The 24,683-nt window shown below is 33.8% G+C and overlaps 1 protein-coding gene across 4 annotated transcripts; it reads right to left on the bottom strand.

The window, feature by feature from the left end:
* Positions 1–1,361: 1,361 nt before the first annotated feature.
* On the bottom strand, positions 1,362–21,275 carry LOC148627509 (galanin receptor 2b-like). Of its 4 annotated transcripts, none has more exons than XM_088574157.1 (2): positions 16,451–16,609; positions 1,362–3,175 (listed from the first exon to the last, which is right to left on the bottom strand). In XM_088574157.1, exons 1-2 carry the CDS (start codon positions 16,453–16,455, stop codon positions 1,822–1,824), a joined length of 1,359 nt encoding a protein of 452 aa, XP_088430283.1. In that variant the 5' UTR covers positions 16,456–16,609; the 3' UTR covers positions 1,362–1,821. The 4 variants fall into 4 exon arrangements, with proteins under 4 accessions (XP_088430283.1, XP_088430279.1, XP_088430291.1 ...); XM_088574153.1 differs by lacking the exon at positions 16,451–16,609 and adding an exon at positions 7,036–7,125; XM_088574165.1 differs by lacking the exon at positions 16,451–16,609 and adding an exon at positions 4,063–4,580.
* Positions 21,276–24,683: the final 3,408 nt, after the last annotated feature.

Genomic DNA, 24,683 nt, shown 5'->3' with positions numbered 1-24,683 from the left:
TAGAAGCCTATGGGAAGTGGAATTAGTGGTTTTTAGCCTGTATGGCGGAACGTGCGGTTTACAAGATTTGACGGTTCGGAATTCAAATATAATTCATGTGATAAACAAATATCTAATTAAAACGTTGTCTCTTATAAAAACCCAACCACTTTTCAAGATGTATGAATAAATTATAACTATTTTACTTCGGTTCAATGCAAAATGTGGATGTCCTAGCTATTTCAATATAGGGGGTAATCCAATCCATTTCTATAAAATGTATATATAGTTCCCAAATCCCATTATACTTCTTATATGTATATTACTTAGTGTGTCTGGGACTGTATTTCGACGCAGATCTCCTACTGTCTTACCCGATGCCATTAGAGGTTCTCTTATCGTAAACGCTATCAAGTCATACATCATGTACTAATGTTCACACTTTAGATTTACTTATATACGAGGAAGTATCATTCGGTAAATGAAAGCCATATCTTGTATAGCCTAGTTGGCAGAATGGTCTAGAGCGTTGGACTTAGTGCAGGCAATGTTGCCATATATGTCAAAGCAGAGAAGGGGTTCGCATTCCGCTGAGGGAGCAACCGAATTTGCATCATACCTAATCTCGTTATATTGAATACTGAATTAAAGTCAAGCTCTTTGCGATGTTCTAGCTATATATATACAACCATTTAATTGTATTGAAACTTACTGCCAAATAGTAAAAATGTGGTTACAATTATTTTAATCCTAAGTAAAGGAACAAAATATTGTATCAACATCTTCCACGTGTTCATTACATACTCGGAAAGACATGGCTACAATGCGTAATTATTTCGAATTACGGTGCTAATACATTCATCAATTTCTTCAGTGCGTTGATTATTCTGTAAATTTTGCTTCAATGCTCAATAAATCGAAATAAAAAGACTTCAAATTTCACTTTAATTATGTTTAAGAAGTCTGGAAGTTTACATGCTGCCAAAATATGTGGAAATTTAATGAGTTTTTCGCCTTTGTGATCATTCTGAATGAAAGTTCATGTACTGCATATTAGAAATTCTCTTGCTGCATGCAAATAAAATAAGCTGCAACCGGTTTGATTTAATTCAGTTATTTTATAGTCGCTTTTATAGGCAATTGAGATGGTAAATATACCCGTTAGTGGCGTGATATCGGTATTCCAGAAGAAGCAAAAAACACCGATTTTACTTTTTTATCCGAAACAGTAACATATGATTGATTGAGTCATTGGTTACATGAAATTTGGATGAAAACAATCAGAAAAGAAACTGCTTTGAACAACTACAAAAAAAGACACTATGAACCAGACCTTTTTTTAAATGAATTCAATTTATGAGTGTGATTAATTCCAACAGTTCTAATAATATTTACAGATCTCCAGTACTTGTATTGTCTTATTCTCTTCCCTTATTGTAAGGAACAATTCCAATACTTAGTAAATAGACCAACAATCAGTTTTAATGAATTTTAATTACAAAATGTAAATACCAACCCTGCGACACTGTTTGCTTATCCTTATATCAACGATTCGAATACTTGTTACCGGTATTTAATGTACACGGAATATGACCACCTTGTACAGATGCGATGGATTAAAACTGTCAAGTTCAGGGGTAAAACATAGCACTGTTGTATAGAAAGCTATGGTGAAATGAAATGTTTGCATTTAAAATATTTAATCAATGACATTTGTAAACAAAAACTTAAAAACATTACGATATAAATATTAATTTTTTCAATAATCTTTCAAATACGATTTCTTAAAGTTTGACGCTTTATCTCTTAAGATGCACATGACAAGTACAATCGATTTTAGTGCTACAAATAAGAGCATTCAGTAACCCGCTTATTGCTTGTGAGGGTAACCCGTATAGAATCGCTTGCGATGGCAAGTGAAGTGTTTGCCATACAAACACAAGACTTCTTAGAGGTAGTCTTTGATATGATAGAACTGAGTCGCTGAAGATTAAGTTCACTTGGCTTTGACAATATTGTTAGTCCTGTGTCTGTCAAATCCGTCTTAAAATTATTGTTAGATTCACTGTTTGATGAAGAAGAACTGTCTACGTCAAATATTGTATTATGATTCCCGTTCAAATGATCCCTCGGCTTTGCGAATGGGGTGTGAAGTACTGTGCTCCGATGGTATAGACTTTGTCTAAGTTTTGTTTTGCCATAGAAACACGTTGTTGCTAATTCTTTGAGCCCAAGTCTGAATCGGTGACCTGTCACTAGGTACACGAAAAAGTTTACACATTTATTTGTATAAAGCATGTAAAACGTCAGAGAAAACACAAAATGTGTTGTTGTAGTTTGATAAAAACTAGAATCGTACCCGAAAACAAACAACTGGACTGAAAATGGAAATGTCAACACGAGCAACACTATAGATTCTCCGATGAGCATAGGTGTGATTGTTTGAACTTGTTTATTCCCTCGCACTGACGACCGGTCAAACTGTAATTTCTCTACCGAGTTGAGAATTTCTCTATGTGATGATAACCAAATGGACCGGATAAGAATAATGTTGCTTACAAACATGAGAATAAAACAAATAACTAGGAACGATAAGTGCAGCCAAGGCCAAATGTTCTTCCAGAAAAATTTGTAAGTTTCCGACGCAGGAAAAACATCACACAATCTTTCACTCCTATCCTCTTCCACCATATCGGAGCCAATGAAAAAATGAAACTCTTTGGCGACTGTTATCACTGATACTGTTACTAATGCTAATTTAGCTCTGCTAAATGTATTCAAATTATTTTTCTTTAAAGGAAACTTAATGGCAATTGCCCTATCTATTGTCATTGCAGTAGCAATTAAAATTCCCAAGTCACAATTTCCCCAGCCGTAGAAATCTAAGAACTTACACAAGTAACGAGTTTTCTCCCTTGAATACAAATCAAACGTGACATGAAACCAATGCGTTGTCATTGAAATCAATAAACTAAATATATCGTTGACGGCTCCGCCAATCATATAAACGGATGACGGTTGATAACGGAAATATCGCGTCCTCATCACCAACAGAACAAGAACGTTGCATGCTACACCGACGATAATGAGAATGGGAGGATAGTATACATCTATCCCATGAGTCAATGATTGATACTGGTTATCCCTTTCCGTCACATTCATTGAGACTCCACCAGTCGATGATGCGTTCAATATTCTGAAAAAGAAATGAGACATTGGATAAAATACTTGTCACCCTATACCCATTTTGAACATTGACACTATCAAGATACAGTTTCAGCGCTTGCTCCGTTCTTGAAAGTACGTGCAAAAACGAATACGTTCACTTTTCCTGATTATAATAGCACCCTTCGATAAATACCATAAATAATGGCCTTCGGCATTGCCTCGAATAAATGAAGCAACCCATCGGTGCCTAATATTGCATTCGATTAGATACATATGTAACAGTGCTATACTAAAAAAAAATAAAACAGACTAATTGGTACGTTAAAAACCTTTACCCTCCCAAGTAGAAGAAAAAGTTTTGCAAACAGCAACGTTAATGGCGTCTTATAACAAACAAGGGTAAAGGTACCACGATAAGTTAACGTGAAAATATAAATAAGCATACAAGATGTTACAAGCCTGACCAGAAGCTTGTTTACATCTCGGCGGTAAACATTTACTATTTTATTTCTAATGTTTACTTTTACTCTTTGTTGAATTATATTACTCGCTTTGTTGCTGCCGTTACTGAATTGGTGAAACTAAGCACATGGTAACTACAGTCGTAAATTAATACTATTTATCGTGAACACTGTTGTTCACTTCTGTTTTGGATACAAAATTTAACTATACACGTTTTATGATCGAACTCATTGATTGGATTTTATCTCTGCTTGTTTATTTGTTAATGTTTTTTTTTCATTAAGGATTACTAAGAATACATGTATAGTAATTGTCACTTAATTAACGAAATACAGAAATCAAGCTCCGCTAAAAATCACAAACTTATATAAAAAATTCGTAACCCTCTTACTGTATGATATGTATTAACAAAATGAAATTTTAATAGAGAGATTGAAAGAAAACAAAACTTACCGAAAACAAAACTATATTCCAAAAACCGACAAATACATGAAGTGACAACACAATAAATTTTCTTAAGTCTCTTTATAAGATTCCTAAGTTGAGTAATGCTGATATAATTATTACAAGTAACATCATCAACTGAATAATTAAATTCAATCAAACGTCAATGACATCGATTGGTCGTTCGATATAAACTTCTGTGAATTAGATATGGGGAACCGAATGAATCCTGTTAGAAACAATAGTCCAAATGTTTAATTGATATCTCAATTTATTTTTGCGACGCAAAAAAGTTTTAATTGATTGGTGCACTGTTGATACGTTGTCTGGCTTCAATAAAACGTTCTATCAAAAGTAGAAAAGGTTTGCTCAGAACTAAAACTTGGTTATCTAAGAGGATGAAGAATCACTGTGGTGTCTGATGTGATTGGAGTGTGCGGTATCAGTAGGAGAATCCCTTCACTTCTAAGGTGCTACTTGAGCATATGCTCGGATATTAAAACCCGTATTTGTAGTTTGACGTTCAATCCATCGACTACGTCAAACTTTGGAAGCAAAAAATTACATTATATAAATAAAACAGACCAAATCGTTTAATCATCCTTTGATGAACAATTTATAGGCTTACGGTGACATTTTTTTTTCATCTTAATCCAACCTTAAAGAAATTATATCCACATTTATTGAGATTATTTGGAAACCAATAAAACTTGCTTCAATTGCAAAATTGACCTTAATTTTCAAAGAGAAAGATTGAAAATATTCTGCATAAAAAATTAGATGGTACCCAATTGTCATGTTCATCTTTTATATTTGTTGATATAACTAAGACTAGCGGTAACGTGTTTGCGTCCTAATAACGTATATAACAAAATGATATACGAAAGTGTCCGTTCCAGGAAATTGTAAATTGACGAGTTTAAATCTTTACCAAACTTTAAAGTCAGAAACATTGTTTTTTCCTCTTCTTTTTCATTAACCTTTAAGCAATGGCGTACAATAATTGCTATAGGACTTCTTTTGTCCGTTATCTTCAAACATTAACAGTAATATTTGAGAGCAACAACCCAATTAGTCCCCTCTATGAAAACTTAGTGAAAAGAAAAACAATGCATTTTTTTTACAAACTTATATATAAAAATATCCAATATGTCAAGCCGCAGTATGTTAATGTATTCGACAACATGAAAATTAAAAAAAATATGTATTTTCATCCAAGTTATCCTTCCCTAAGTATTATATTCATTTTACTTTTGAAATGACTTTTTTCGTACCTGTCTCATCACATCCTGACCCAAAAAATAACAATACAAACTAATGTGACCACGGACCCCTAGCAAGAAAAGACACATCCATGGAAATGGTTATGTTTTTATCCTAACACTGTTGACCTTGATCTTAGAGCAGATGCCCTTGGATTCTTTCACATTAGAACTGGCCAAGCCATTGGTACAAACGCTGATCTGGCAGGATGGTCACAAAATAAACACTAAACAAAATAAAACACTTCAAATTGTATCCATCCTCAAGGTAGATTGAATATCATTGCACACGGCTAGATATGAGAAAAGAAAATAAATAACTAAATCAACTAGGACCAGTTCAAACAAATAATCTGAAGAATACTTCATGAAACCATTACCATAATCAAACAAACAATTTTGCATTTATTTCCTGGAAAAGCGAATAAATTCTAGCTGTTTGTGAAATAGAGACGAAAAATCCATTAGAATTGTACGATTATTAGATGGCATCAACCAGTTATAGGACGAAAATCTTGATTGCCTTCGACAATTTAACCCGTAAATCTTTAAAATCCGTCATAATCAAGAAGTCACGAGTTGTCACAACCGGCTGAATTATTTGTTCTGAACAGTCGTTCAAAATAATACCCCAGTAAGACAAACACATGCATATACAGGTAGATGCATATGTTGTTTCGAAGAAGTTGGGCAAAGAAGCTCCGAATAACAACGTAAGGACGAATTATGCTAAAATAATAATTCATAACTAACTTGCTCGTAAAAGCAGGTAGTTCACAAGGTTCAAAACATTTTAGTTTTCTCAATCCTGTTCGCCGATAAAAAAATATCGAATTCTATTTCATGAGAAGAAACATTGTGAAATGTCAACTGGCTCTCCCTTATTGCATTGACAAGAAAATAACTCAAAGTATCTTCTTGTTGATAACTTTACTAATGCATTTTTAAAGTCTTTCTGGTCTAAAACAATATTTTTTTTAAATTACACGAATTGATTACAGTTCAACAAGTTCATGAGCAATTTGCAATTCGATTGGTAAAAACCACTGTAATTGCGGTATGCAATACATTAATTGGCATAATTAAGACAAAGCATGTTTATTAAACAAGCAGCAACTACTGGAATACGATCAATTTAAGTAAGCCGAGGATTAAGAGAGATTTTGAGAGAAAAAAATGTGAATAGCATTCATTGTCGCAAAGCAGGCTCTTTATTAGCCCAAACATTCAAGGACAGTGCATTTTGTACACGTATAGGTAAACTGCTTATAGATATTCAGTATGCTTGTACTATGTTTCCTCAAATTTAACTTTAATATTTACCAAGTAAAACATAGGAATGAGTACTTTATCCTTTTACTTTAATGCCCAAAACACTTAAAATTAATGTCTGCATGTACTTGTCTCCCGTTTTTTTAATACCAAATAAATAAGAACAAGGCTTATAGGATTTATAGTGCACTTGTAATTTGAAGATTTGATGATTTATTTTCTTATTATTTTATCTTTGCCGATTATTTCTAAGTTTACATATCTCTGTATAAAGCATTCTCTTCAACATTGATAATTGACAAACTGAACTTTTTGACAATTAGCCACCTATTCTTATCGAAATAGTTTAACAAGTAGGTTGAAACGACCAGCATAAGATACTAGAGCTGTCCTGCTACTAGTTACGACAATCGAATACTAGTATTTGTAATACCATAATATTACTTACTGTCTGGACTCGTACGATCCAAAGAATAGCAGTAACATCTAGTAAATTAAAGTTTTAAGTAAATATCTTTGAATTCAATATTCTTTACGAACGATTTATGCAATAAATAAAGTTGAACAACAAATATACTCAGTTAATTTCATTGTCATACGACTTATAATACAATCCATGTTAGACAAAATTCTGTATGGAATTATCTGACCAGTGTAACTCACATTTGTAACAAAACAATTGAATATTCATATATTCATGAACATTCTAAAGCAGTATAATATATAGCTATGTTATGATATTAGGATTGCCGACCAGAACCTGCTATACAAATAACAAGAAGAGTACTTCATAATCAAACATACAGATGAACATTTGTTACTTGTTTGTGTGAAACGTGTCCAAGACCTTGATGGACTTGAGAAGTAGAGTCCATTACAGGGTATCCGGATCTTATCTGATGTCCGCGCTGTTTCATCCTCGGTGCATTTAGATTCTTTAAACTAGTTAGTGGACAAATATCTCCAACGCGAATGATGATTCAGCTAAGTAGAAAAGGTTATGTGAGATGCTCTCTAATGTCCAAACAGATGGTACTGCTGATATGACACTTCGGTAGTGTCCTTCAACGATGGCGTTCGCCAAAACCTTGCATTGTTCCATCAAATTTTAGTCAAATGCAAAAGGTTTTACGATCGGTCCTTCATGGATTTTCACAATGTGTATTAGAGGAAACCTTACCTCTCTTTTTAAAAAGGAAACAAAGAATAAAACGAATGAAGGATATTATTACGATATTGAAACAAAATATTGGAAATAAAAGAAAGAATGCAAACAATGCAAATTTTGTATTAAAACAAACATAAAGAAAAAACTAAAAGCAAACAAAAACTTGTCCAAAAATTAGAAACCTTCAATCATTTCAAGTCACATATTCAGACCATTTTATCCTGGTTATAATTTTACAAATACATCGACATTGCAGAATTTTAGCAAAACCTTAAATGCATTTTATTTGGTTCACACTGCAATGGACAATTTTACATTGCCATTTCTTACTAGAAACATTAGAAGTGTTATTTAAGACATTATTGAACTCTAGTACAGCATTTGCCATCTAGAACCTGCTATACAAATAAATACTTCATAAGGACTCTTCAAAATAATCAACGTCCAAACAAACAATTCAAAATGTTTCCTTGAAATTCCAATCGCTACATAATAGCACTGGGTTCATGTCAAATAGATACCTATTGAATATCGCCAATTCGAAATATAAATTTACAGCTATGTATTCGCACGGTGATGATGACAAAGGATAAATAGCAAAATACGAAATGATTTAATTTACCTGAACAAAACTAAGGACTTTTGTTTGCTTGTTTTTCTTCCTTTTCGATGGACACCATAATTGAATTAAACACCATATGCAGTCGCTGTTTTATTTGGTTTTATAACAATATTTTGATTTATTCATTGAAAACATATATTTACCACAAAAAGCAACCGGAAGTCTGTATGCTCTTGACTTCAGTGACAAAATACGTTTATAAGCTGAATGGCCGATATGGGATGTCCGTTTCCAAATGACAAGCAAGCGCCATCAATTATAGTCCTCTTTAACATGCAAATGTTGAGTGTCTCGCAAGAAGCAGGGATATTTTTTGCTCATTTTTCTCGATCAACTGAGATCACTATCATTTTTATCCACAGTTTTCCCCTTGTTTGTAACTTCGGTATTGTCTTTCCTTTTCATGAAATATAGTTGTTTTACAACATTCAGTGTGGATACAAGTTGCTTTTCCGAAACCATATTATGACCATTACATGTTCCGCGCACAATTCGTGACTGCAATACTTTGCGAAAATATATACTAAATTATTATTCGAAAAAAATTCGTCACAACTCCATCCGATTTGTACCTTTCTTTGAATACAAATAACCGGTATAGACCTTACTACTGAATCCGGTGAATGTAGACACTATTACAAATATTAGTATCGAATCCCTACGCTCTATAACACATTCCCAGTAGAGTAGAGAACGAAGGTCCTGTTTAAGTAAAGTAACACTGTACGGATAAATAATCAACGCTTACTGGTCTGAATTAATGACACAACGAAAACACGGTCAACATATTTCGATTACATGAAGATTCCTCACCTGAGGGAATTATTTTACTCTTTTTCGCAGAGTACGTTCTTTTCGATCAACGATGCACAACGATTCGGTACGAGGAAAACTGATTTAATTGTTTCCGCATGTAAGAGTATATTCAAGGAGTGGAATTGAACAAACACACAACATGATACTGAAGAGAAGTGAGTGCTTGCCTAAGAGTGTCTTAATTGAACATAGCAACCAATATGGTAATATGAGGACATGCCTGCACAGGGTTTACAATAGATACGATAACGTAACCGTGTCCGATGCAACAGGGTTACGAATACAACCCGGTAGTCGCATAGACGCAACAATGTTTTTCGAATGCAAACAAATAACTAGCACGAATTGCATGTATATATTTATATATACAGAACTTTATCTAAATGCATAATAATTATATTTTTCAATTACTTTTCAATTTTACCCCTGTGTTCGAATTCAAATATTGAAATTCATGCAAGTAAATTGATTAATCAAAGCGCCGGTGGCGCTGAACCTCGGACGTCATGTGATATTTTTAGGCATTTTAAAAAATTTATAATCCGCTGATAGTAATTTGCTCTAACTGTATTTCCAAAAAGATAAATGATAAATTATTTACAACGGGATCAGCGCTTTCACCACTACTAGAACTACACATCCACACAATACTGATGATTCAAAATTTCAATTTAAATTTCGTTTTTAATTTCTTTCTCAATGTAATCTTGACAACCTATTTTTAGTTTTTAACGTAGCCAATCACATGGAATCCATATATGGATATCAAAAGCATTACTAAAATATGGTTCAAACTGCTATATATGTAATTGAATTTTTTTTGACAATCAATCATGTAAATTATAATTTCAATCTTATACTGTAAACACGGGCAATGTATATATATGATATAATCAATTTGAAACATTTCAATATTCATTCGCCAGATCTCTTTCGCCTTGGAAGTACTTTTAAGGCGGTTATCGACCGGAAGTCCTTTGGATTGACATCAGATGGTTTTAAGACTCAGAAGTCACATAACTTCCAAGTAAAAACTAAAGACAATGGACAATATATAGAATTGACATCGTTGCTTCAGCTAGGAGATAATTCGACTGTCTTTGTGGATATAAACCACTAAAATCCTCAAAAATCTTTTGAAACATAGTGTTAGCCAATCACTTGCACTATATGAGTGACACTGCCAATCAGCTGACTGTTCCTATACTTGGTTTAATTTTCGTTTTCGTGCTAACATATATACTCAATACTGATAGACCCGGTTTTTACTCGTGTGTAATACATGACGGACTGAGGTGTTTCTTGGCTATCGTTTTGGGTCTTTCACGGACGATGTAAAGCATCAAAGCGTTAACACAGTCGCCGGGCGTAGTCAAACCCGTGAATATGGGTCATTGTGTATTCGGGGAAATTAGTTATCATGTGACCACATTCATTCATTAAATTCATTAAAATTAATGCATTATCACGTGATTTAATGTCGATCGGTGACCTAGTGATTCAATTTGTAATATGCACGATATATGCAGCGTTGTACAGCCTGCATCAGCATTTGCTGAATCTTTGACCCAGTAAAATACTTTTTTGGGATAAAATCGACATTTTCCAGTGCATGTAAGACAGATATTGGTACAAGGCCGAAAAAAATAATGTTATGTTTCCGAGTCTTACTATGAGAAGTTACCTATTAAGTTCGACTTTGGTTACGGTTGAATGATTTTTACGGAAGTTGGACTTGGACTTAGAAAATTTCAGTGAATTTACAGTTTTCCTCACTTTTTTTGCGGGGGGGGGGACATTGGTACGCTGTTCTTTATTTTCATTTGATATTTTTGAAATGAAATAAGTCATAAAGATACAATGAAAACCAAATATGCAAAGACTAAACATGTAATAGACTTAGTCCACAGCCTAATCCCTTTTTGAAATATTGATTTTGAAGTGTTAATTGTGAATCAGTACCGACGGATTTACCCTTAAAGTCCTTTATATATCGGTATTGTATTTTTGTTTCATAAGAATTTCGAATGTTTTTCATTTGAATATTTTCGATGAGTACATGACTGTAAGTGGGAAATTTTTCCATTTTGCAGTTTTATTCTCCATTGCTAGAGAACTGTTTAACTCCGATTAATGTAAAAACAAACTAAGACATTATAGATGTAAATTCTTAGCAAATCATACACTACTTATTTGGTCCTAAAGAAGAGTAATCGACAGGCTTTTTAGGGAATTGAAAATGGAGCATGTGCAAATCCCGAATTTGCCTATATATGTGTGTGTGTGTGTGTTTAATATAATAGTGTCACCGAAGAATGGTGCTGGCAGCGACTCATCATCGGTGGTGTCCGTGTCGTCGTCGTCCATACTCACTTGATTTTCGTACGGTGACTTTATGGTTATGGTTGATCAATTGTTATGAAATTTTGATATGATTTTACTAGCTATTAATTAATGAATGCTCCTATTTAATTTCTTAGTTTATGGTCTGTGCCATTTTAAAATTAGCATCCAAGCAAACCTACATAAAGTGAAATGCCCAATCCTTATTAACATGACATAGTAAGTTCAACACATTCATTGATATCAGTAGATATTAATATATATTTATAAACATGTGAATAATTCAATTATTGATTTCAGTAAATGGAAGAGTTTTCTGGACGATGCAAACACGTTCACCCTACCGGTCCATCTGGGCCATGCTCTCAGTTTTAAGTGGAGTCCGAGTTTCTCATTTACTTTTGTTACTTTGTATGTATTTTTTAGTTACTTTATGTTCATTGTTGTGTTTGTCTGTTTTCCATGTCTGATCTTTGCCCCTTGATTACATTCCTTTGATTTCCGATAGAATCTTGGTTCCATTGGTTACTCTTTCAAGACAAAACGTATGTATGTTCAAATTTGCTCTTTGGGCGATACCGGTCCGCGTTCATACTTGCCCCTCGGGCAATACCAGTCTGTGTCCACACTTATTGTATATATCAAAAATAATCAGTCTTGTGACTCAAATATAGTGTTGAAATGTTTGTGTGCGGAGTCAATGTAAGAGTGTCACCACTACTTACCGATACTTTCAATTTGACAAGAATTTCACGTTGCACGGGGGAAAGCAATGTACTGCTGTTGTATATTAAATGTGACACACCAAAGTAATCCAGTGGATTGATATTAAATGAATCATTTATCATGAGTTTCAAGTATCGTTTGCGGGAACTTCCCCTAGACCTATATTAACTCTCGACCAAGCTCTCTGTTAATATAAGTATTGGGGTAAATTTATATGTAATATATGAAGCATGATATGGAACTATTCTCCATTAACCCAAGATTTTGCAGCTATATTAAGGTGATTTAACACACCTACGTTATTTAATGTGAGCTTTACGTGCCGTAAGAAAATCATACAAGTTTGCCAATTGATCTGGAAAGATGAGATTTTAATTTCCAGATTGCATCTTCATCTTTATATAAACATGAGAATTATCAGAGAACTAAGGTTTTGGGTTAAGGGTATAAAAACGAACATCTTCACATATATATATGTAACGTATTAGGTTTTGACAACCTAAAGATGCTCTACTCTTACTCGTAGACTACCCCACAGTTAGCACAGAAGGATCTATTCTAGTGTTACTGTGTTCATTCATATATTTCTGAACAATTTACCAGAATACCTTGTCGTATATCAAATAATCATTTACGCAACTACATGCGTGCTTCAAAGAATTACTGTTTAATTGATAGGGAACCAGAATTAGAAGACATCTATTGTTTGCATGGGAGACTTCTTACACCAGGAAATCATTAAATATTTACGGTAAATTAAGTCATAAAGCAGGAAATTGCACAATTTTCATTACACCTTGTATTCAAATGTAACAGGTTTTGTTTTGATTGAAGAAGTAATGCTGCCATGAGAGAAATATAAATCGCGCAAATAAACCAATTAAGTATTTGACTACCGGTATTTGACTACCGGTATTTGAATCAAATGGTTCGAAAAATCTGGATTCTAATCAGGTGTGCAAACACAAGAAATAAATTGGGTCATAATTGTATGAAGCATGCAAAGAAAATGTATTTCAATGCATTGTTCACCGAAACGGTTTTAACATTTTAGTGGGAGTTTCACTACATTATTTTCTTTGAACCTGCTATTTACAATGGGGATTGTCGAACTAGAATCGGTTTTCTAAAATAATAAAATGATACAAATGTATCAGGTTTAAAAAATAAATTGGCATTTTTATTCTTCATTCCAATCTTTTATTTAATATTTTTGAAAAAAAAACTGCAAAGATCCTGACTTGCACAAGCATTTGTGATGGAAATAAATGGTTAAATCAGTTTTTTATAGTGTGATAAACCTCCCGCTTCCATGACGATTAATGGCTTCATTCAGAAGCCAACATCCTCAATTCAAAGCACACAGACGTTGCATACGGTATTATTGCTTCTATAATTAGCTTTTTCATTGGCATTTCTTAGTTTTATTCAACCATATAATTAAATAACAAATGATACCAAGAAAGGTAAAAAAAATACGTTATTATTTTTTTTACATAAGTTACAGTCGTTTAATTAACTATTTTTACCCTTTTCTCAACGCAAAAAAATATTGTCCAACACAACACTATTTTTGCGATTTTCGCTCAATTTACATTTTTCACCTACACTGACAAGTTCGTTCGCATGTCATTCCATTGTTCTGTTAAACCGCTTTTATTTCCCAGTCTATTCAGAATATAACTCATAACGGAATGTATCCTTCCCAAGGGCTTGTTAACTATGAGGTTAACATAATATACGAGAAACCGATGGCTTAGAAAAATAGAATTGGACAATACATTCTCTATAACAAGTCCACTCTTCTCGTGTGTAAGACCTTGACAGATGCATTGTCCTTTTGGTGTTGTCCAAAGATTTTTGATTCAATAAATAATTGTATAAGTTTAAACTTTTTAACAATTTAAAAGTACAATCAATGTATTACATGTAATATCTGAAAACTTTCAGTAAATTATTTTCATTTCATAGAACCACACTGTCTGAAGAAAGTCATGGTCATGAAAGGAAAAAAAAACAGTTCATTCTGCATGATTTACGTGTCATTAAGCACCGAAAATACATTTTTGAATCCAACACACTAGAAAAATTATAGGCATAAAGAACTAAAATACCTAGAAAATCTACACGAATGATGTCATTCTGAATAAATATCATACGCCGAAGGTGAATTCAAAAGATTATATCAAACTGGTTATCTACTGTACAACTCGCTGTCTGCGACTGATGCAATATTGATGATTTAAAACAGAATTATTGGAAGCAGGTTACTACTTGATAACCCCTGCCTTTGCATTGAAATCCAAGCACGAATGATCAACCAGTCATAATTCATTCTGGTTAAAAAAAAACAATAACAAAAACGAAAACAAAACCGTTCGTCTGATTTAAGTAGATGCATATTCCTGTATCTAAATAAATGGCAAAAGGCCGTTTATTGGCAATTATTGATAGGAAGGGTTCTTGATGGTAAAAAAGCAATCGAAAGCAACGAATTATTTTGAAATTAGATTACAAAGCTTTTGTACCCAAAACTCGAGTAATGATGCTCGGCAAATAATATTATTCAATCGAGAATGATAAACATTCAGAGTAAATTCGGAACTAGCATTAGTCTTTAAGTTTTGAAAAGTCATAGGCACATATATACAGGAATCGTTTACGTGTGCTGTTGAGTTGTCACTATACGCGTCATAGTCCAGCTATTAAAATAGGAAAGGGCTACAATTTTAAAAAGAGTGGGGTTGCTATATCAAACTGACTACATGTATAAGGCCGTAATTATTATACATTTTGGGTCAAATTGTGATTAAATGGTGGAAAGTTGTTTTATTTGTTGCATTGCAATATAAAAAGAACTTAAATACAAATTTTAATTTAAAAAGCATTTTTTTTTGTCTTCATGAATGGACATAAGGAAACATAAAAAGAAAGGAGTTGTACTCCCATATTTAAAAGTAACTGAGACGCTGCTACATATATTGATAAATTGAAAACGGCTGGAAAATGCATTTTGCTTAAGAAGTAATTTCAAGACTCTGCTAATTCCTATATAATTGTTTAAAATTGAATGAGTGACTGAGGGAAATATCGCCTCTGTGTACATTTCAATATAATCTATATTTTACTATGATATATCGAATACACTCGGTAAGAGAAATTGTGTTGTAACTGTTTATACCCTTTCTTCAGGATAATGCAGATAATTATGCTCTCGAAATGTATTGTATATAAGTATGATGGTCAGTTTAACAGCAGAAGAATTTAATTCAGTACTAATATTTAGAGAGACATCCAGTTGGCAAAATTTGCGAACACACAGTATGTAATCTCAAAATATAGAATGTGGGAAAATGTCTTTAAAATTCATGGACCCACCAAAGCAATAGAAATAGGCCGTAATAACTCAATAGTTTTATAGAGGACCGGAAATTAATAGGAATGTAACCATTGACCTTATAAGCACTGAAAGCCTAATTCAATCCGACATAAAGCTAACCTGTTTTACCGAGTAAGAATCTTTATTAGTTTCGGGTTCGCATCTTTAACAAAACTAAGACGTTCATCTGTTTATAGCTCACGTCTTAAAAAATGAAAAAAAGATAAATCGTGTTTGATGTATAATTGTAAAAGGCATGATTATAAAAAGAATATCAATATTCCAGTATTCAACTAGTTCGTCCACTTACAGGTTACACATGTCTAATATCACAGCTAACAGGTATCGGACAGCTTCCAAAGCAGACTCTTGTTTCTATCAATAGCTGGTTACTATCAAATGTGAATATTTGATAGTAACCGGCCATTGATAGAAACATTGATAGAAACACGTGCCTGTGCTTCCGGGCCACTTTACGACGAACTCTTGATGATAAGGAAAAAATAATGCGTTGGTACTCGCGGTTCTATTTCATATTAAGACTATGACTTTGATAAAAACACCATGGCACCCAGACGTGCAATAAAACCAAAAAGGAAACTGCACGTGTATATCATATCACTCCAAGACAGGTGGTCAACCAATTGTGAGAAACAACTTAAAACAGTTGCACGGACGTCATTTCAAAACTCTTAGTTACTGTTATCTGTGTGTTTACTAAGAAAAGAACTGGGACTTCACTGACAATTATAAATGGCTGGCATTATCACAAGGCGAGATCGTGTAATACCTAAATAAATATAACTTACCTCATCTATTAGAACCTATACACGCATCCTTACTGAAGACAGGGCAGAAGCATATACTTAAAAACAACTTCCTGTTCTATAAGTAGTATATCACTTAAAAGTATCGGACATGAATATTATTTATCAATAATTTTAATGGAACCGCTTGCAACTGCCACATAATAAAAATAGAAACTATTACATTCCTAATTAGAAGAACCGTTGAAGATGTCACGTTCACTTTGGAGTGTTTTCTTGTTCAGTTATAAACCGCTTTAACTGTTATTTGTGTACTTTAAGAGTCACAAACGATTTTTTGGCTAGTCGTCGTTTCCGCAAGTTTCCGGGACTTGCGAAGACAAAGACGTCTATTGTAATCGAGATATATTAATAAACCCAAGTTTTATTTTCTAATTTTACTATTCATTGAAAGTTGCTATATCCCTACTATTTGTTTATACAAATGGAAATAATTTAGTTCAGTCATGAATATAAGTCATTGATGAAGTCATGTCTCGACCAACGGGAATATGCAAGACTTCATTTTAACGCCTGCGCCGTTGTGAAAGGTTCAACAATTATACTTTCTAATTACGTACGTCATTTCCTACAAAATGATTTTGAGCTAAGCATGGCTCATATCCCCGTCATTATCGACGCATAGTTAAGAGCTAATGTTTTGAAAATCTAAATCAAATGTAAAGATTGATATTATATTGGTATACAATGAATCTCTACAGACAGGAAAACTATTTGAACAAGCACGACTGTGACATTTAAACTATAAAACGTTAAAAAAAATAAATGAACCATTAGTTAATAAGATGCATGCACTAAACTAAAACTTCATGCCGGATGCATGTCTTCAATTTAATATCTGTAATGGGTTTTAATGACTCCAATCCATATCTAATTAATTCACAAATGTTTTTGAATATATTCCAGAAATTCTGGCAATAATATATACTTTTTGGTTGATCTGAACAAATGGTACAGTGGTTATTTAAATTTCTAAAAATGTCTAAAAATGTACACCCTAATTCTCCTTTTTCTTAAAAATCAAAATTCGGAATTTTTTTATTTCAGATTGAATCTAACATTGCTGAATATTCGTTTTACAGATTGAATTTCAATCCATTATTGGGTAGGCATAATTTTCAGTTTAAAGACTGAGACGTAGAGTACGGTGTTGGCGTCATATTTGGTAACGTCGAAATTGGCAAAATTTCGACGTCTTTTTTGTATTGCGACGTACATCGTTCTATAATTGTTACATGTAAAAAGAAGTGTGCTTATTTAATTTTTTACATAAAATAACACACACACGACATGTTTCATTATTTAATTATCCGATTCGATATTAATTTTTCGTACGTTTCGGTCAATTGAAATGATCAAATTACATTCTGATATGGGAAATAGTTTGGCATCAACCATTTAAAAAAGATTTGAAGGAAATTTAGTCCCATGAGTAAAATGTTAGGAATTATGAACACAATTTTCGTGACGCGCTAAGAAAAGTAAAACACCCTCACTAAAACAGAAAGCCAACAAACCTACACGCAAAAAAAAGTCAGTAATATCCCCCCGGAAATCAAATTGTGAAAGTGTATAAAGTGAACTTATTTCTTTCCTATTTGGTTTTATATCTCTAATGTAGATGTATGTTGATATTTCCGAATACATGTACTCGTTTCGGAATTCTAAGGTATGTTGCTAAACATTTCGAGAAAACATAACCTTGGCAAAGCTTCCTCTGAGAAAATTTGAGAGCGAAATCTTCCCTTTTTTATACGACGAAAAAGAACTTGCGGTCGTATAATGTTATGGCGCAGTCGTCGTGGTTGGCGGCAACGTCGTCGTTCGCGTCTTCGTCGTGGTCTGGAGACACTTCGTTTCTGTGCGATAACTTTAGTTGTGGTTGACGAATTGTTCTGAAATATTGATATTATTTTACCAAACAACTAAGAAGATTCCTATTTAATTTGGACTTTGTTGCCCCTGCCGCTTTAAAAAAAAGGGCCAAAAAGGGAAAAAAAATTTTATTACAACCCATGTAGATTTTTTTTTCGCATTTTAAATTATTCTGTTTTTAATGTGTTCTTTATTTAATTCGGGTAAACATATGTACAGCAGATTTTATGTCTTTTGGACCGTTTGCAAGTTATAAGGGGTCAAAGTTGAGCAACGCCTACAAAACATTTTCATAACTTTTTTTCGATTTTTTTTCATTATTTTTATTTTTTTTTATAGTTCATTAGATTCTTCATTGGATGCTTCATTAATAATCCTGCCGGCATTTTTCAATCAGTTTTCGGATATCTCTTACGGTTTTCGAGTTATAAGGGGTCAAAAAGGCCAAACCAGAATAAATCATTTTTTTTTTGTTTTTGGTCCGATTTGAAAAAAAAAATGTAGAAAAAAATTGCAATATTTGTACAGCTTATTATATCTCATAGCTAAAATAATTGTCCAAGAGGTACAATGTAATTAAGATGATCATCAAATACGTTGATTTTACAATATTTCACAAGCGAATGTGCAAGCGCGTGTCTACACACTTCAAAATACTTTGATGCAGACACGCTTATCCCGATTTCACCAGGACATCATTGCACATGAACAGACAGGAGTGCGCGCAAGGGGGGTTCTTTTCCTGTTTTCTTTTCAACATTTTTTTCATTATTTTATCATATTCGCTAAAATCGTATTTTTTTATTCATTACATCCACAGTCGTATTGATTTAGTCTAGTATCGACTTTTCAATACTTTTTTTTTGTTTTCAAAAATTGACGTGAAAAGTGTTTTTACGTAGCAAAACAGAACGTTACTTAGGAAAGTCAAAAATGCGCTTTGTGACATTTTTGTTAGACACGGTTTTGTATATATATAGAAAAAAAATTGAAATGATAAAACCATAGAGGAGGATAATACATTTTAAGTATATGAAGAATCGACACAACATCATTTGCCATTTTGAACAATTCGTTCGAATTTTGCATGGTGTACGCGTGAATAAATAAAATATGCAATATACAAATTTTAGATGTTGTGACATTTTGGATAGACATAGACAAAATGCTGCGCTACGATACATATTCAACCAAGTACCATTATTTTTAGAATATACTATTTGCAGCATATATACATGTAAAACTCAAAATTTCATAGTTATTAGTTCACTCAAAGCTAACGAAAAAAAGCTTTTTATAAAGACCTGGTAGCACGCAACGTATAGAAAACGTCGGGAAAAAGACAACGTGACATTACAACATATGTGCGTATTTATCTACTATTGGACAATAAAATTCATTATTTTTTAGAACATGATATTCTGAATATTTATACAGTCCTCTAAGCGTGAATATACTTTGGTAAAAATACTATTCGTTGTTATATTTTACAACAGTATGCAAGAAAGTAGCCCATGGCCAACGCCGAAAAAATTAAGATTTGTGACATAATTGAAATACGGACAGAAAGGCTTTTAACAAAAAGACTGATTGAACAATTTATATATTTTTTTATTGGGGTTATGTAATAAATTTTCAAAATAGTTAATAAAAGTCCCGATTAAAAAAGCTGTTCGCATAACTTTAAAAAAAGTCTAACATTTTGTCTTCAAATCGATTTCTTTCCATTTTTACAATGTCCACATCAAACGGGAGACATTTGTGATATTGTAATACATGTTGATCTTATCATTACGCAATGAAAAATATGACAACGAACGTCTCCAGCACAAACTGTTCTTTCCAAAAAAAGTTTGTTTTTATCAAAATACGCCAAGAAACAACTTAGATATATTGGTGAAATGGGAAGCAAACATTTCTAAATGTTACCCGTCCACATATGAAAATGGACGTTCTTGTGATCGAATAATGCTTTCCCTGCACAATTAATGGCATCTTTCAAAAATTTATGATTATAATCCTAAAACAACAACCATTTTTTAACATTTTAATATCTTTATATATTGCCTTTGATAACTCTACATTATAACAGCAACATTTAAGTTTTCGTAACCAGCCCTGGTTCAGTCGGATGTGACACCAACAACGTACGCAACGTTTGGGCACAGTCATGGACTCCATTTGAATAGGGGGCATTTTTGTAAATCACGGTTTGACTTAACACGTACATAATTTACCGTTTATTTAATTCCCCATGCAAAGCTGAATCAGTACTAAATCTATCTATGTCTGGCCAGATTACTTTAAGAGAAAACACCCAAATTGACCATGCCTTCTCTTCATGAAAGACATGAGACGGATGGCGCACCAAAAAATCGAATTCAATATAAATGCATCATATACAATTATCCGAACTTGCCCACTGAAGTGCTTTTATGCTGATCTACTTATGCTGCTTTGTTTGTTCGTTTGCGGAGTTACCGGAAACTGAGAGGTATACAATTTACAACAGACTGATATACATTGTAGGAAAAAACATTTTTTTAAATTTATTTTCACATAATTTTCAGAATTTTCACCGTAGAAAAAGAGGAATTTCCACCGTAGAAAAAGAGTTAACAATTGTATTACTTACGCTTTTTGTGACTATTGCCATACATGCATTCTTATTTTGTTTTTGTTTTTTTAACACAAGTAGAATCTTTCCAAAAAAAACAGAAACAAAGACATATCCTGCACTTTCCGTGGTGTAGCGCACAAAGCATTGCATGTATGTGTAAATATCATTCTACTTGTGCACCAGCTCCTTGCAGTTGAGTAGTGTTCAAATCCGAGTCTTTTGTAGACAATCTTTGCTCAATAAACAAAGCTGGCTAAGGTACATGCATGTATATGTTTAGTATACACATATTTGGTAAATACTTCCGGACTTATATGGCCATGTATCTCATTATCCAGTTACATGTAAGTAATTACGCACCGTAAGAAGATAAATATATATCAACACATCAAATAACTTCTATAGTGTTATACTAGATCTACTTAAGGACATCCAACTAAACTCTGCATCAAACACATTATTCTAAGATAAACTCTGGCATTATGGTTAAATATTAGGTGTACTTACCACATTTTTTTTGTCAAATTGTTATAATTGTGATGCATAAGTTCTGCTTCATTGCGTCGCTGGGAAGATGAAATATAGCTAGTTTATTTCAGATGACATAGTTTAATCTTATTACAAAATAACTAGTACGTGTCTTTTTAATGTCTGTAAGCACGTGTCACGCTGACTTATCTAAAATTATTTAATGGTATATCTATTATAGTTAAAAAAGATGTTATTTTCGATGAATATGCCTCGAAATGGAAGAAAAAAGATACATGAATAAAGTGATCAATCAATCGAACAGACAATAATAATTATTATCAAGAAAAAGGGTGTAGTACTTGGGAATTCTTAATTCAGTTTTGTGCACAATACCCTACTAAGGGACATTTATACAAAGTTTGGAAAGAATGTGCTAAGCAGTTTTAGAAAAGAAGTTTTTGAAAAATAATGACAAAAAAGTAAATAAAAAAAACAAAAACAAAAAACAAAAACAGTCAACATGAAAGGGCAATAAGTACAACGTGGATCGAGAGATTTTTACGCAAATATCCCCATAGTTAAATTACACCATGTTTTAAACACTTTTATTACAGTCAGAATGCGTCAATATCTACCGGTTTGGTTTTCAAGAAATTTATAAAAATCGATGATAATTCTCCACACCAGTTGTGTGCACATAACTGTATAAAGATCATTTATTTTCAAACTTTGGTAAGATTAAATTTCAAAGTATCAGAAAAAAGAGTTTTAGAAATAATTGCACGAAAAAAGCAACAAGAAAACATGAGCAACATTATCAGAAGAAGGTAGAAATGGATTGGGCACGTCTTGAGAAGCTCTAAAACACCACTTTTCTGGGCACCAGAGGGCGCAGTCACTGTGGTAGACCCAAGATTACTGGGCACCAGAGGGGGGAAGGCGCAGTCAGTGGTAGACCCAAGATTACTGGGCACCAGAGTGGAAGGCGCAGTCACTGTGGTAGACCAAAGATTACTGGGCATAAGAGGGGGAAGGCGCAGTCACTGTGGTAGACCCAAGATTACTGGGCACCAGAGTGGGGAAGGCGCAGTCACTGGGGTAGCCCCAAGATTACGCACAAAGCGACGTACCATTGAGTTGAATATGAGCAAACGTAACCACTCGTCGGGAAGCTTACAGAAGATGTCCAAGGAGAGACAGAAGCGGCGTACGTTTATTTTTGTTGAGGGAGCGAGGGTGGACTCAAAACCCTGACTTGGAGGATGATTTACATTTGGTGGTCTATTTTTGTTTTCAATAATGATAATAGCAATTTCACACTTTTTTGTTCTTAGTATCCATTAATATTTGAATGATTCTTTGTCCGCCAAGGTTAATACAATTTTATTTTTAAAAAAAGAAGGCAACTTGGTGATGAGTAATTCTCTCTTTTTTTTTTAAATATTAACAACATTGCCAAATAAAATGTTGCGAAATTTTCAAACATCCCCTCTCTCGTTTACATTAGGGACTTATCATTTTTTTTTACCAGCAGGGGTGGCTCCTCATTTCTGAGGAGTTATTTTTGCATAACTATTAAGGGGGGTCTTTTGTATGTAGAAAATGATAAATGGGGAATCATTTTTATAAAGAGAATTACAAAAAATGGGTCGTTTTTTGCGTCAAGTTACAGTTGCAAGTTCTTTCCGAAGAGCAAATCCTGTTCGAAGGAAATTATTATTACATGTACCTGTATACATTTTGGTGGAATGATGCGTGGCTCCGCCTTCACGTGGATCCTCTTTCCTCGGCTGTTTCGGCGCTGTCCCTACAACCCCAGAGATGTTCCGACTTGGGTGATCAAGTCCCAGCCCGGAACCACTTGGCTTTTCATCTCAGTAACTGGTCTCCCATTTGTCTGCCCTCCATCTCCACAATCGCATAGATGCTGTCTCTGGCTCTCTACACATACATCATATCATGTCCAACAAAACCTCTGCAACCCGCTTCTACAGCAAAGAACCAGATCTTCCATATCCTTTCTGTTGACAGTCCTTCAACAGCTCTTGGTACTTCAGCTTCTTCCTCTCATATGCATCTTCAATTCTGTCTTCCCATGGCACATCGACCAGATGACAATATCGGGCCTCTTGTTTGTAACTGCTATTTCTATTGGAAACTCCATTCTCTGTCTAAGGTCTACCCTCATCTGCCAATCTGTTGCTGTCCCTGATAGATCATTTCCTTCAAAACCAGCTCTGTGTCCTGTCTCCCGTTCCTTCACAAAGTTGACAAATTTCTTTGGTTTTCCTCGGCTTCTTTACATTTCTCTCTAAAGTGTCAGCCAACACTGCTAGTACTTTGTCGAGTCTCCAAGTGTGCCTTCCATCTTTTAACACTTCTGCATGAGCATGCTGATAGTATGTGTTCTAAATTTGCTGGCTTTCCACATAATACACACTTCGGATTTTCTGTCAGTCCCCAAGTTGCAAGGTTAGTAGGACTTGGAAGGACGTCATACACTGATTTCAGCTTAAACTGCCGTCAGTCTAGAAGGTAACATCTTCAATATATCGTTCCATCCTAACTTCACATGTCTTGCGCCTTCCCAGTTTAGCCAGGTTCCCTGTTTCTTCATTCCGACTGTCTTCACCATACCTGCGTCTTACTCCATTGTCTGCACTTCTCTCTGCACCAAATTTCTTTTCTTCTGCTGATGCTGTTCTCCATTTGTCTGTTGTTGTGACATCAAGTCCCTGCCTTCCGATTGCCACTCTTCCCACTATCTCACTGTGCCTCAGGAGTGACTCAGCTTCATCGATTGCCTCCCTTGTAGTCCATTTCCTCCCTGTCTTGACCTCTACTCTTGCTGTCCGTACTTTCTCATTCTTGCTGTCTCGTAGCATCAGATGTTCCCGTACTTTGGTCACCTTGAACTATCCTGTGATGGATTTAAGATTTAATAATTATGATGGAAAATAGAAACAATAGATGAAATTTTATGAGGAAAAACATCTAGCAAAGCATAGGTGTTATATATTAAGTCTCGTGCTTTTTGCGGCAGCTTCCCGACATTTCATGTAAAATTCGACAATCAATTATGCTAACGTGTCTCTGTCAAAGCAGGAGATTTAGCCACTTTTGCAGAAATTCCATCTGTCATATTTAAATTTTCAGCTTAAAATCGTAATACATTACTTCAAATCCTAATTGTCAAAACATGTCATGAAAACAAAAACTGGGTAAAATGATGATGATTATGATGATGAT

Source organism: Perna viridis, chromosome 1, assembly GCF_037379345.1.
Source record: "Perna viridis isolate PV_CMFRI_1.1 ecotype Kerala chromosome 1, ASM3737934v1, whole genome shotgun sequence".
In the NCBI taxonomy this organism is placed as follows: Eukaryota; Metazoa; Mollusca; class Bivalvia; order Mytilida; family Mytilidae; genus Perna; species Perna viridis.
Note: the sequence above shows the minus strand (reverse complement) of the source record. Positions and strands in the feature narration are given on the sequence as shown.